Here is a 13221-nt window from a genome sequence, read left to right on the forward strand (position 1 = left end):
TCTTATTGGGCCAAATTTTTATTGCCATATTCGTAGAACTATATTTTTTTATGTTTCCATCTACGATGTTGTGTGAGGGCTTGTTTTTTGCAGGCTAAAATGACTTTTTCACTGTTACTTTTTTGGGGTGCAGACAATATTTCTGATCGGTTTTTATTGCGATTTTAGGTGATGAGCTGTTAAGAAACAATTGCATTCTTTCATGTTTTTTAAAATTTATTTTTGGATTCAATTTACCCTGCGTTATGAGTGGTGTTATCCTAATTATTATTTTTTTTAGTACTTTCACATAATGTTGTTCCTTGCACCCCCATATTCAAAGAGACACTTTTTTTTCATCTGTGGAGCTGCTTGAGGGCTTAATTTTTGTGGGATGAGTTGGTACCATTTTGGGTCGCATGTGACTTTTGGTCATTTTTTTATTGTGTCTTGGGAGCTGAGGCATACAAAAAATGTAATTCTGACATGTTTGCTTTTTATACATGCCGTTGACCATGCAGTATAATTGATATGTTATCATTCTGGTATTAGTGTATCTTGACGCCTTCGGAAGCTAGGGGTTTGACAGGGCTTCCATGGAGAAAACGCCACTGTCACACCCCTAGCTCCCGATTGGCGTAATAGGGCAAGGTCCTGGAAGGTGCTGCACTCCTTGTGTGTTAGTTACATGCTGATACACCGCTGAAAGCCATCTATGTATGACAGTACCGAGTGTCCCGCAGCGCTGTGGGATCCCTACAGTGTGCGGGCACTGGCTGTCAGTGATTTTTCCTGCACCCGCTTCACTCTACTCACTGTTCTGTGCCGCTGTGGGATGCCAGCAGTGTGCGGCCGCCGGCTGTGACAGTTGTTTCCTCCGGCACTGTGGGCTCCATGCTGGTGGCCGCGATGTGCAACATACGTGGGGGTTGCTGCGCGTTGTGGCCGTCCGCTGCTGCAGTCATCCTAGTTTCCCAATCCCTTCAGTCTCAGGGCGCCGCCTGTCAGTGTCTGTGGCACCAGTGCTGTGTTGTCCATGCTGCCGGGCACGATGCCTTGCGGCCGTCCGCAATTAAACACGCTTTAGCCCGCTGTGGGCTCCCTGCTTCCGAGGCCACTCACCGCTTTCCCAGTGAGGGGTTTGCAGCATTGTGGGACACCAGCAGGGAGGGCACTTTCACCTGGGGATGTGCAGCAGCAGTGAGGGCTGTGGTATGCATGTCTCATACATAGTTAGTGGGCTGCCAGGACCTGCAGACCAGCCATGTGTGCAGCCAATCAGGTTCAGGGGGCGTCACCCCCGTCAATTTTGGCCCCACAAGGAGTTCCTGGTGGCGTCAAGATACACTAATACCTATCATTTGTTGGGTCATTACGATTCCAGAGATACCACATTTATATATATTTTAAAGATTTTACTGCTTTTGAACAATAGAAGCTTTTTTCATAGAATTTTTTTTGCTGTTGCTGTATTCAGAGACTCCTAAATTATTTTTTTCTCCATTTACTGAGCTGTATAAGGGTTTGATTTTTGCAGGATGAGTTGATATTTTTATTTGTACCATTTTGGGCTGCATAGGACTTTTTGATCGTTTTTTATTTAATTGTTTGGAAGACAGGTGGATCCAAATCAATCATTTTGGCATGGTTTTTCATTTAACGGTATTTGCTATATAGGATGAACAACAATTTTTACTACCAATCATTACAAACGCATCAATACCAGATTTCAGGTTTTTTTTCTTTATAAATTTGCTTTTAATAATAAACAGTGTTTTATTTTTTTTAAATGGCTTTTTCTTTTGGATCTATTTTTGGGGAGGAGTGGTTAAAATATTTATTTTTTACTCATTTGTTCGGCTACAAGATGCGATAGTTGGATCGCTTATTTAATACACTGCACTACTTAAGTAGTACAATATATTATCTGCACTGTCACATTCATCACTGACAGTACAGCCTGTTATTGTCAGTAATGAACACTGACCTTCACAGGTCACTGTAAATGGCAGACCCAGAGGTCTTGATTTCCCATGATCTCATCACGGAAGTGCCGATGGGGAGAAGAAGGGAGTCCTCTTCCTCTACAAACCTGCTAGATGCCACTGTCTGCATTGATAGTGGCATTTAAAGGATTAAATCACCTAAGCTCCATCCTAGTGGTTGCAGCGGGACCACGGCTTAAGTTACAGCCAGAATCCTGCTCTGATTGCTGAGCGCTGTACATGCTCGGCACCATGCAGGAAACACTGGCCCGCTGCACCGTACATGTACAGGAGAAGGAGTTAAAAGGAAGGAAGTTGTGTGCAGTCAGGTCATCAATGTTATCACCTTCAGTAACACATTTTGTTGTTCAGAATTGGAGCTTTACTTTAAATGGGAGCAGTCACCTCCTATAGGCACCATAAACTAAGTCTGGGATGTAATTTTGATACTTACCAGGCTCCCCATTCCTGCGCTGTCAACCCAGACATTTGGTGATCGGTCAGTAAGTATTACTCTTTTCATTCAGTCAGTGCACATGCCCTCCCATAGAGAACAGAGAATTGTATGAAAGAAACCATACTGACTGCACATTGACTTCCCGGGCTAACAGCATGGGAATGGAGAGCCCAGTATGCATGAAAATTACACTTCCAGACCCAGCGGGAACTGTCCTACAAACACCATAACTTAGTTTATAGTGGTAATAGGCAAAGACACATTCACGTAAAAGTGGTAACCAAACTTTTTCCCCAATTTCCCAAGCCAGGGTGCTCAACCCAGACCAAAATGTTATAAGACCCTTTGTTTAGACTAATTATTAGAAACAAAGCAAACAACAACTAAAAGTAACCCACAAAAATAATGCTAAGCAGGTTAAGGGTGGTTTCACACCTGTCCTCGGGCTTCCACTTTCCTGCTCCGTTTCCCAGCTTTTGGATGGGAGAATAAGTGCTGCATGCAGTGCTTTATCTTTCGGTATCTTGAGCCGGATCTGTGACGGAAGTCCTAACAGATGTGAAACCACCCTTAGGCCCCCTGTCCACGGCATTGATTTCACCGGCGGTAAACTGCCTGCAAATCACGCCGTCTGAAACTTTCCATAGCATTAGTATGGAAAGCACCGACCCCCTGTCCACGAGTGGAGAATCATTGCGATTCTCCACTTGCGTCCGGCAAGTCGCAGCATGCTGCGAATTGCCCCGATTCTCCGCGGTCAGCCTATCTATCAGATTAGGCTGACCGGCGGAGATTCGTCTGCGGCTCCTGCTCCCGGGCAGCGGCTCCCGTGGCAGAGCTCTGCCGCAGGATACCGCAACACCCCTGGACTCCTGTCCACGGGAAAATCAGACCTGTGCAGGTTTCTGCTGTGGATGCACTGAAATTGTCTTTTTTTTCATAAGGGAGATCAGTTGAGATATGAGCTCCCGCACGCGTGATCCGCACTAAAATATAGAGCTAGTTCTCCTTTACCTATTCAAAATGGCTGCAATCAATTTCTATAGATTACAAGCTGGAACAGATTTATATATATTTTTTCAATAAAATTCTTTTGAAAATATTTAAAAATATATTTTATTCTTTGTGATTATTTAAAAAAATGTATATTGTTTTTTCCCACTGCTCATAAATTGTAATTAAATAATTTTTTTAAAGGGGTTGTGCCAAGATATAAAGTTATCCCCTATGTACTATATAATCGATGGCGGTCTGACTATGGGGACCTCAGCAATACTAAGGAGGAGGTCCCAAAGGTCATTCCATTCATTCAATCTCAGGTCTTGTGCAAAGCAATTTCTGGAGCTCCGATTGAGATGAATTGAACGGACAAGTGTTACCTCCGCTCCATTCAGGCAGGAACCTTCCAGACTCCCGTTTTCGGGATTGTGTGAGTCCCAGCAATTATAAAGTTATTCCCTATCGTGTAAAACAGGGATAACTACATCCTGGCACAACCGCTTTAAGTGTGGAACAACATATAAAAATAATCAGGTTTGGTTTTCAAATGCAAAAAAAACTATACATTAAATATATTTATATATTATCATTATTGATGAAGCTCTAGATTAAGTTTGCAGCCCCTACAATTTAATATCATCTATTCATAAAAACTAACACGCTGGTAATATATCAGCCTCAGCTAATGAATGTCCATCCTTCAACATCATTCTGTTGTTCAATATAAATAGGTACAAAATTCTGAAAGTTCTTAACTTCTGACTTCACTCATATAAACTATTCTTATTTTTGGTGTGGACTGTTCCCACGGCTCTGTCAATGAAGACTGACATGACGCATAAACAGAGAACAGTGGGGACCGCCCAATTGACACATTTACAGCTCTGGGAACTGGGAAAAGAGAAACCTTGTTGGCTGGAGCTCCATTTTTCTGATACACAGCTCCAAATTTCCTGCATAGACATGGTATGAAATTATAAAATTCCAAGATCCTGTAGCCACCGCTACAATACATACATTAACCTTTGCACTGTCAAACTAAAGCTCCATAATTCAAACTTTATGAACGCAGATACTTGGCACATTGACAGTTACTGTTGTACCTTGTCGACACTGGAAGCTAGGGGCAGACCTGGCTTTGTTGGAGGTAACGCCTCCTGTCAAGCCCCTAGCTTCCGATTGACTGTCCCGTTTCCCCAGGTGTTTAGTGCCCACACTTGCCGGAGTGTAACAGGGTCTGAGACCTGACCAAATAATCCTGGGGGGAAACAAACTGCCATTCTTTGTCTGCCAATGATTACTAAGCCATCGGGGATGGCGGGTCGGTTCACGCGGCGCTGACAGGGAAGATGATATGGCGGTGTGCAGCACAGTCGGAGCTCAGCTTGTATGGCGGTGCTATGTAAAACTCAATGTGCCGCCAAGCAGCAGCAGAGGCTTCAGTTATACTCACAGCGGCTGTTCTTCCAAGTGACTTTCACAGGCGGCTTTAGTGCAAGTGGCCCGCTGTAAGTGCTACCGGCCGACTCTCTGCAATATATAATGCCGTACCCGCCTTTCCCAGAAGGTGGCCCCGCTGTCTGTCCTGCCATTTATGTGGCGGCTGTCAGCCCTTTCTTCTAAGCCACGCAGGGACCCTGCGGTCCCTTCCCCAGCTTGCAGTGCCGCCGACGGCAACACCGCTCTCAAACTCCATGGGGCCGCAGCAAATTGAGGCTGCAGCAGTCTGTAGCCTAACCTTAACCCTCTAGCCACAGCAAACAGCCACCGTAGCCAATCAGGAGCTTGGGGGCATTAAATGGGTGACTACAGTTACTCACTAGGTCTCCACTCATATTTCTAGTGGAGACAAGATACACCAGTATGACATTGACAAATTTCCACACAGCACTTTATACACACAGACACCTTCAGTCGCGTTTATGTGGAAGTGTAATTATAAAGATGCTTAAAAACTATATTAGTGGCTACAATTGTCACCCTAGCGAAAAACAAGATGCACAGTACATCCCAAAAATAAAACTTCAACATGTGCAGAGTTCATATACTGCAGCTAGACTTCGTGCGCGTGTGCACGTCATATCATCACAAAATCACCAGATCTGGAAAGGTCAAATATCTGGTTTTAAAAAAGAAAAAAAAAAAAGATTTGTGGAACTAAAAAAAACAAACTATGGCTGTGGAGACGTATTAAATAAATAAGAATACTCTCCTTCAGCAGCTCCCCATGCATCACTGGAGCCATGGACTTTACTGCTCCGAAACCAAAAAAAGCCATCTGTGGTCACGTGCTGTTGATTCTTGCAGGCGACCATTCAACCAATCACCGGCTTCAACACCCATTCTGCTATGAATGGCATGAAATCATTGAAGCTTGTGATTTACTGAGTGGTCACGTGGTCGATGAACGGCAGTAGATTTCTTCTGGGTTCATAGCGGAGGAGACTGGCAAATGCAGTGCTGGATGGGAAGTGACTGAAGGAGGAGAGTTTTGCATATTTCATTATTTTTTACAGTTCTACAGCCATAGTATGTTTTTCTTAAGTCCCGGAAAACCTCTTTAAGCTGTAAATCTTTCAAAAGCAAAAACCCATAAAATATGGTAAACTCCTTTAAAAGTAAGTGAAGTTCTAAATCCTGTATATTTCCTGAAAGCAGACAACCTGTAGACTGCAGTTGTCTTGATGGGCGGTTGACAGCTATATCCACTTTCACATAACTGTGTCAAACCAGAATTAAAAAAAAATTCATTAAAGGCTCACTCACACAGGCGTATGCAGTTTTGGTCATGTAAATACACAGCGTACTTACGCACCTAAACTGTGTGTATTCAGCGTATTCATGCGTATTTACTGTGCATTTGCGCATTTCCCATGCATTTCAATCGATTATTTTTGTCCTTATTATGGACCAAAATAGGACATGTTGCATTTTTTTTCATGTAAACGAAAATAAACACGTGCATAAACCTATGAAACAATAGGTTCAATTCACTCCCATATTCTACATGGAATACCATGCATAAGTCCGCACATGTGAATGAGCCCTAATGCATACATTTGCACTCTTATAAACCGAGGTGTACGCATAAAAGCTATGTAAACATAATAAAACAAAGTGTGGAGAATTCATATATACCACAATCATCAACTTCAACAATAGTCTATGTTCTCAAAAATGTTTAAACTAAGGCCATGCAATAGTTGACTTTCATCCACAAAGATGATATATACTGCACACAACAAACAGCTACTATGCTACCAAAAAAAATTTGAGCACACAGAATTCCATACATAAAAATACAACTGAATAATTTTAACAGTCTGCCACCTTTAGGCAACTTTGTGTATCAGGCTAGATAGAGCTGAGTAAAACCCAGATCACAGCTCTACCTGCAATCTAGCCTGCTTTGTCTCAGGCTGTATTAAGACTAGAGACCTGATCCATTCTTGTTTAATCAAAGCTCAAGCTGCAGTACAGCCATTCATTCCAACGCAATATTTCATATGGTTAAATTCAATAAAGTGTATGCAGTATGTTCTAGCGGTGGATTTGGGCAGTCAGAATTTTATCATTTCCCCTCTGTCTATGCAGGAATTTGGAGCTCTACAAGAAAAAGAAAAATAGAGCTCCTAAAATTACATGGTGTTAAAGGGTGGACATTCCCTTTAAGCTTTTCCTATTATTCAGAAAATATCCTTTTCCCTCATTGTCAGGTTTGTTTATAAGTTTGAGTTGAACCAGAATTTCTGCAGAGTTCATTTTAACCTTGCTAAGTGTTAATGATCTTCTCCTTAGGATAACAGAAGATATTGACATTAAGACATATAATTACATGAATCTACTCTCTTCAAAGAGTTTTGCTAAGGCTGTATTGATCTGAACTACTCTCAATTCTCTATACAGTTATCAGATATCCTACCCACTCTCACTGATCCTACCACCATTACTGATAATCTCCGGCTTGTCCTACATAAACCTGGAAGAAAAACTGAGAAAACCAATCCAAAATAAAAACAACCCCCTGAGAGACCACGTTTGCATAAAAATCAGGTTTATGCTACATTTAATAACAGTATTTCTTCTACTGCCAAATATCCCGGCACACGGTGACTCTGCTATCAAGCAGAGGCTAGTAAACACGACTTATGGCTTTTAGCATTTGGAATACCTCTGGGGTTGTGTGCTAGCTCTGTTTGATAAAATGAGGCAGTTCAATTCCAGTATGAAGGTGAATTTCTCCAGCAGTCTCCAAGGCAAATGTGGGGTGAGCTGCGCCTGTAAACCTGTGTCTAAAGGTGAACAGCAACTGGCCCTTCTGGACATTGTAGAAAGACAGTCTTCCCTTTCTGTAGTCTAGGAGAATCCCCACCTGGACTGGAGGCTCCGTCAAATGAACTTCACTCCATATTTCATTGTGGAGGAATCTGTAAGAAAAGCTAGAAAGGAAAATGTATGAATGTATGGTTATAGCAGTGTCTGACCGAAGATCGTGTATGTCCTAACCAGGCAGTGCACAAAACGCATGCGCATTGGGTGTTTACGGTGAAGATCGTTCTTGTGCTATCACTACATACAGACTTCAACTGGCCCACCAAAAGATACCGGCCAATGTAAGAGGAGGTGTGGCTTATTACAACATTCAATTTTATCTCTGTTATTCCAGTGGCCCCTATACTAATTGCGCCCCCCATAGTAATAGTACCCCCTCTCAATGGTCCCAGTAGTTATAGTGCCCTCTCTCAGGGGACCTAGTAGTAATAGTCTGCCTCCCGATCCCAATAGTAATCGTGTCTCCATAGTGTGCCCGTGTTCATGGCCCTAATGGCAATAGTGTGTCCATCATATCCCTGAACAACTACCATGGCAGCAAGCAATTTACTCACAGAGGCAGCTGTAATCAAAGACCCTGTTTCCTCCTACAGCACCTGCACTGCGCACTATACAATACAGTACAGGAATGCAGGCACTGGGGGGAAGCAGTGTATCTGCATATAGAAGCCATGGTGGGCAGACTGGACATGCTTCAATGAGTAAATTACTTGCTGCCATGATGATAGGTCAGGGGTAAGAAGCGCACACTTATTACCATTGGGACCACTAAGGGGCACACTGTTACTATTGTGGCCACTAACTGGAGCTTTACAACTCCAGTTCATTACAGCTGTATGTACATGACATCACCGGGACAGCCTTTTCCCAAGGCTGCATTTCTAGACACAACTTTAATCTATAGTATGCAGCAAATAACACTTTACCTGAACTGTGGTCTACACACACTAAATGTATCAGGCTGAATGAGCCTGGGATGTTTTAAAAAGAAGCCAAATATGCATCACCTGATACTGCAATGCAGGCTCAATCACAATATCCGCTAGCAGCATGCAGAAAGCCCAACTGCAATATTAGAGAGCTATAAATGTTCATGCGCCAATTAATGTGTAGCCACTCACCCCTTCCCCAATCTGGGTTGAAGTAAGTGGCTGCACATTAGTCGGCACATGAACATTTAGCTCCCTCATATTGCAATCTGGCTTTCTGCATGCTACTAGGGGATATGGCGATTGAGCCTGCCCTGCAGTTTATCAGGTAAAGCATATTTGGCTTCTTTTTCTGTGAGTTATGTTGTTGTACATTTTGTTTCTCTCACCTCTGTGATTTTAATTTGGAATATTTTAAAGCAGCAATCCAGGACTGCACTGGGTATACTGAAATTTTATATAGTACTGTGTATTTTGTTTTTGTCACTGAATTACCCCCACATATTCCCTCTAGATGATGTTGACTTTTCTCAACCAGTCATCACTACTCCTCTCTTTGGCAGAATGTAGTTTGCTCACTGCCTGTGACATGCATGCTGCTGCACCGAGGACAATCTACTGCCTCTCCTGTGCCTGTACTGCTAGAGGTTCTCTCTAATGAGGTTCTGCTTGTATGAAAGCATTTTAGAGGGCAAAAAGGGTAAATCTTCGCAAACTTTAGGAACGGTTACAACTTTTTTTCTAAAATAGAAGCACATAAGTTAATATATTTTCATTAAAAGTGAAATTTTCAGTGGGACGGATGTTGAGTGTATCGCTAGATCCTGAGTCACAAAGCAGAAAATTACCTTGTGCCGGAACTGGAGCACTGCATACACCATGATGTACTGTCCTGTGTTATGGCAGATTCTTCTGGAGAAGGATGAAATGTTGCACCAACACTATATGAACTGCATTCTGCAACCATCATCTCCCAGTAATGCCATCCTTTAGCTGGCAGCAGCTCCCCAAGAACTAAGGGTATTCTACAAAGATGAAAAAAGAAAGGACATGGCAGTTTCCACAGCCGCAGTAACTAGTCTAAAGAAATCTAGCAGATGGGACCCAGATAAAATATAATAATTTAATATATTCAACAATATGAAATGTGTAAGTGGCTACCAACCCATTAATCTCACTGTGCTCTCCAATATTAATCACAGTCCCATCAGGTGACAAGTCCAGGGCTGGGTGGGCTGTATCTCTTAGTAAATGAAATCTCGTACCTGCAAAAATAAACATACATTTTTTGACAAGTTTATTCTTCTTGAAGTGCTTGTAATGTGGCCAGCTCTTTTCAAATCAGCAGCAGCAGCTCTTATTGCTTATTTCATGTTTATTTTTTGATCATCACTTTGAAAAAATCAGAACTTTTTTATTTTTCCAGCGACATATATACACGAGAGCTCTTTTTTGCGGGACAAGTTGTTTAATTTCAGTGGTACCATTTAACCCACTGTATAACAGTAAAATTACTAAGTGGGTCAAAATGGAAAAAAAAGCAATGTTTTTTGCTAGGTGACTTGTAGTTTTTATTGGTACCATTTTGAGGTACGTGCAACTTTTTGACCACTTTTAATCTTTTCTTTTCTTGAAAATAGGGTGATGCAATTTGGGCACTGAATTTTATGGATGCAGAAATACAAATTTTTACATTCTTTTATTCTTTGATGGTATGATTGGGGAAAATAAAATATATTCAAGTTTAAAAAACTTAGTTTTGTAATCATTAAAAAACCTTTGACTTATTTTTACTTTGCTTTTAGTCCCCATAATTGACTTGAACATGCGATTGTTTGATCACTTTAGCAGTATACTGCAATACTATAGTATTGCAGTATACTGTATTCTGACAGGCATTCAATTAAGATGTGACACAGGCACACCTTAATAGACAAACATTCATGGCAGTCCTGTGGGGCCTTCAGAAGGCCCCAAGCTGCCATGACACCTGGGTGGAATCCCATGATCTCATTGTGTGGGGCCATTTAGGACATCTCAATCCCAATCAGAAACCTAAATGCCATTGTCATAAGTGACAGCAGCATTTAATTGGTTAACAGAAATGATCGGAGCTATCTCTGATAGCAGTTGTTGTGGGCAGGTGTTGGCTGTCAAAGACAGCTGAATCCCACCACAATGGAGCAGATTCAGCTCCAGAGTACGCTCCATACAATGACACCTGACATGCACAATACATGTACGGTGATTGTGGCCAAGGGGTTAAAAAATAGTTATTATTCGTTATAGTTAATTATTTTATATCCAGATGTAGAAGGGTTTGAATGAGAGTAGAAAAAATGTCTGTCTTTACTTTCCCAGAAACAACGCAACTATTGCTTTGTGGACTGTGCCATTCGAAAATGACTGAGTTGCAATACCTGCTAATGGACACTAGGAGCGCTGTGCTGTTTATGGAATATAAAATAGACCCTTTTTCCTAACCTCCTACAACCATTTTTTAGTAAAATTCAAACGGCCGAGAAACTATTGCCGAAGTCAATACTGTCCATAAACAATACAAACATGTTGTACCCACAATAATGTGATTTTGATTCATCACATATCAATATGCAAAAATGACTTAATTCTATATTCCCATTATGAATCTACATCTCTAGCAATATAATTAGCAAACAATGGGAGAGCTGTACAATATCAAAACTAGTGCGTTGCTCCTCATAACCAATCAGATCACTGACAATATCCCAAAGACTTGGAAAATTGAAAAGGAAAATCTGATTGGTTGCCAAGAACAACTGCTCCACTTTTCCTCAGCAGCAGTTTTGTGACGTTTCCCCCAAGTGTTGTCATTAGTACATGAGCCCGTATACTGTAACTTGCCATGCAGCTTTGCCCTTACTGGTGTTAGGGCTGTGTGTAACAACTGCAGATCTTTGGCACAGAGATATAAACTGAGGTAGTAATTGAGAAGCAGATTACCGGATTAGCAAACTACTACAGTAGTACTGGTTGTCCATGTGAACTTTCTAAAAAGTGATGTGATATCACATTCCTATACTAATAGGTAAAAATCACAAAATTAGTTTGCAAGCACAATGAATCTCATTCATCAAGTGTCTAAAACACAAAGTTTTCTTTCTGAAGACTCCGACATATGCCACTGTTTAGGTATATAGTAGAATGGCATAAGATGCCCATAGACTCCCACTGTGAAAAACAGGTTAACCACACAGTATGTCTTTATTGGGTTGAACCTCTATATAGGAAAGTGCAGTCCGCTTCCTATACAGCTGATTGGTAAGCTGATGCATACCACCCATACAGAGGCCAAAAGACATTTTTTTGGCCTCCGTCAAGTGAATGGAATCCCATAAATATGCTTGGTGTAAATGCCAGAGCTTTTCTTGGCATATATACCAAACATAGAGCAATGATGTAACATTCATCGAGTCGAATTTCAAGAGCAGATGTTCCTACCTTTGGTAGATATGAGGGCAGCTTCACTTTGCTCACTTGATCCAAAGGTGTTGGCGGCTTTTACATAGAAAAAATAGTTCTCTCCTGGTTGTAGCGAGACCCTCAGTTGTTGATCTTTGATTCCAGCAACAGACCTGGAAGGAATAAGGAGTTAACAGAAAAACATACAGGTGCGCTTTTGGTATGTCCATACAGGCGGATTCTGTGTCAAGATTTTTCTGCGTGGATTCCACCCCAAAAACCACGGCAGAAATCCACAGCTGAGCCTTGGTTTTCTGCCATGGCTAAAAACTTCTGTAACCCTAGATCTGTAAGTGGAATTAGCCCTTTCCAATGGGCAAATCTGTGTCCAAAATTCCCAATGTGGATTCAGCACAGGATCTGCATCAAGAAATGTTACTTCCTTTTTCCGTGCATGGATTTGAAATCCACGCATGGAAAAAAGCCTGTGCAATATTAACTAAGGCACAGATTCCCATTCAAATGCATGGGATAATTTACTGATCCAGATTTGCAATGGATTTGATGCAGATTCCATGTGGATTCAGTGGCTTATGAAATGTTCACATGCTGTGGATTTCCTGTAGCAGTAAAACAGCACTAAATGGTGCAGCTTTTGATGCAGATGCACCACGGATTTCACTCCTTCATTTCAAGGAGTGAAATCTGCTGTGAAAATCCGCAGAATAATTTAACATGATATCGATTTAAAATCCACAGAACAGGTCAATCTGACCCAGAAGATTTTCTGTACAATGTGTGGATGGGGGTTTCTAAAATCCCACCAACAATCATGTACTGTAAATGCTAAAGATTTTCTGCAGCTAATTCCATTGTGGAAAATCCACAGCATTTCTTATCAGTATGAATATACCCATAGGCTTGCAAGGTACAACTAACCTATAACACTGTATGACTAATCACTCAAAAGAGCGAATTGAAATAATATTGGTTCAGTGTAAAATATGGCGCCGACGGGGTGACCCGCGATAAGTCGCTTGTCGTTTTGTTTCAGCTTAGCAAAAAATAGTCACTGGATGATCAAAAGTCACAGTTGTAG

At 41.6% G+C, this 13221-nt stretch overlaps 1 protein-coding gene across 1 annotated transcript in view; it reads right to left on the bottom strand.

Moving 5' to 3' along the window:
* Positions 1-1778: 1778 nt before the first annotated feature.
* Positions 1779-13221, bottom strand: part of CMYA5 (cardiomyopathy associated 5) — a 63603-nt gene continuing 52160 nt past the window's right edge. The window contains exons 11-14 of the mRNA XM_066602834.1: positions 12162-12295; positions 9847-9946; positions 9530-9706; positions 1779-7859 (exon numbers count right to left, since the gene is read on the bottom strand). Coding sequence (XP_066458931.1) covers positions 7607-7859; positions 9530-9706; positions 9847-9946; positions 12162-12295 — 664 coding nt within the window. The 3' untranslated portion in view covers positions 1779-7606. The remainder of the gene's footprint in view (positions 7860-9529; positions 9707-9846; positions 9947-12161; positions 12296-13221) is intronic.

Source organism: Eleutherodactylus coqui, chromosome 5 (assembly GCF_035609145.1).
Source record: "Eleutherodactylus coqui strain aEleCoq1 chromosome 5, aEleCoq1.hap1, whole genome shotgun sequence".
Taxonomy (NCBI): domain Eukaryota; kingdom Metazoa; phylum Chordata; class Amphibia; order Anura; family Eleutherodactylidae; genus Eleutherodactylus; species Eleutherodactylus coqui.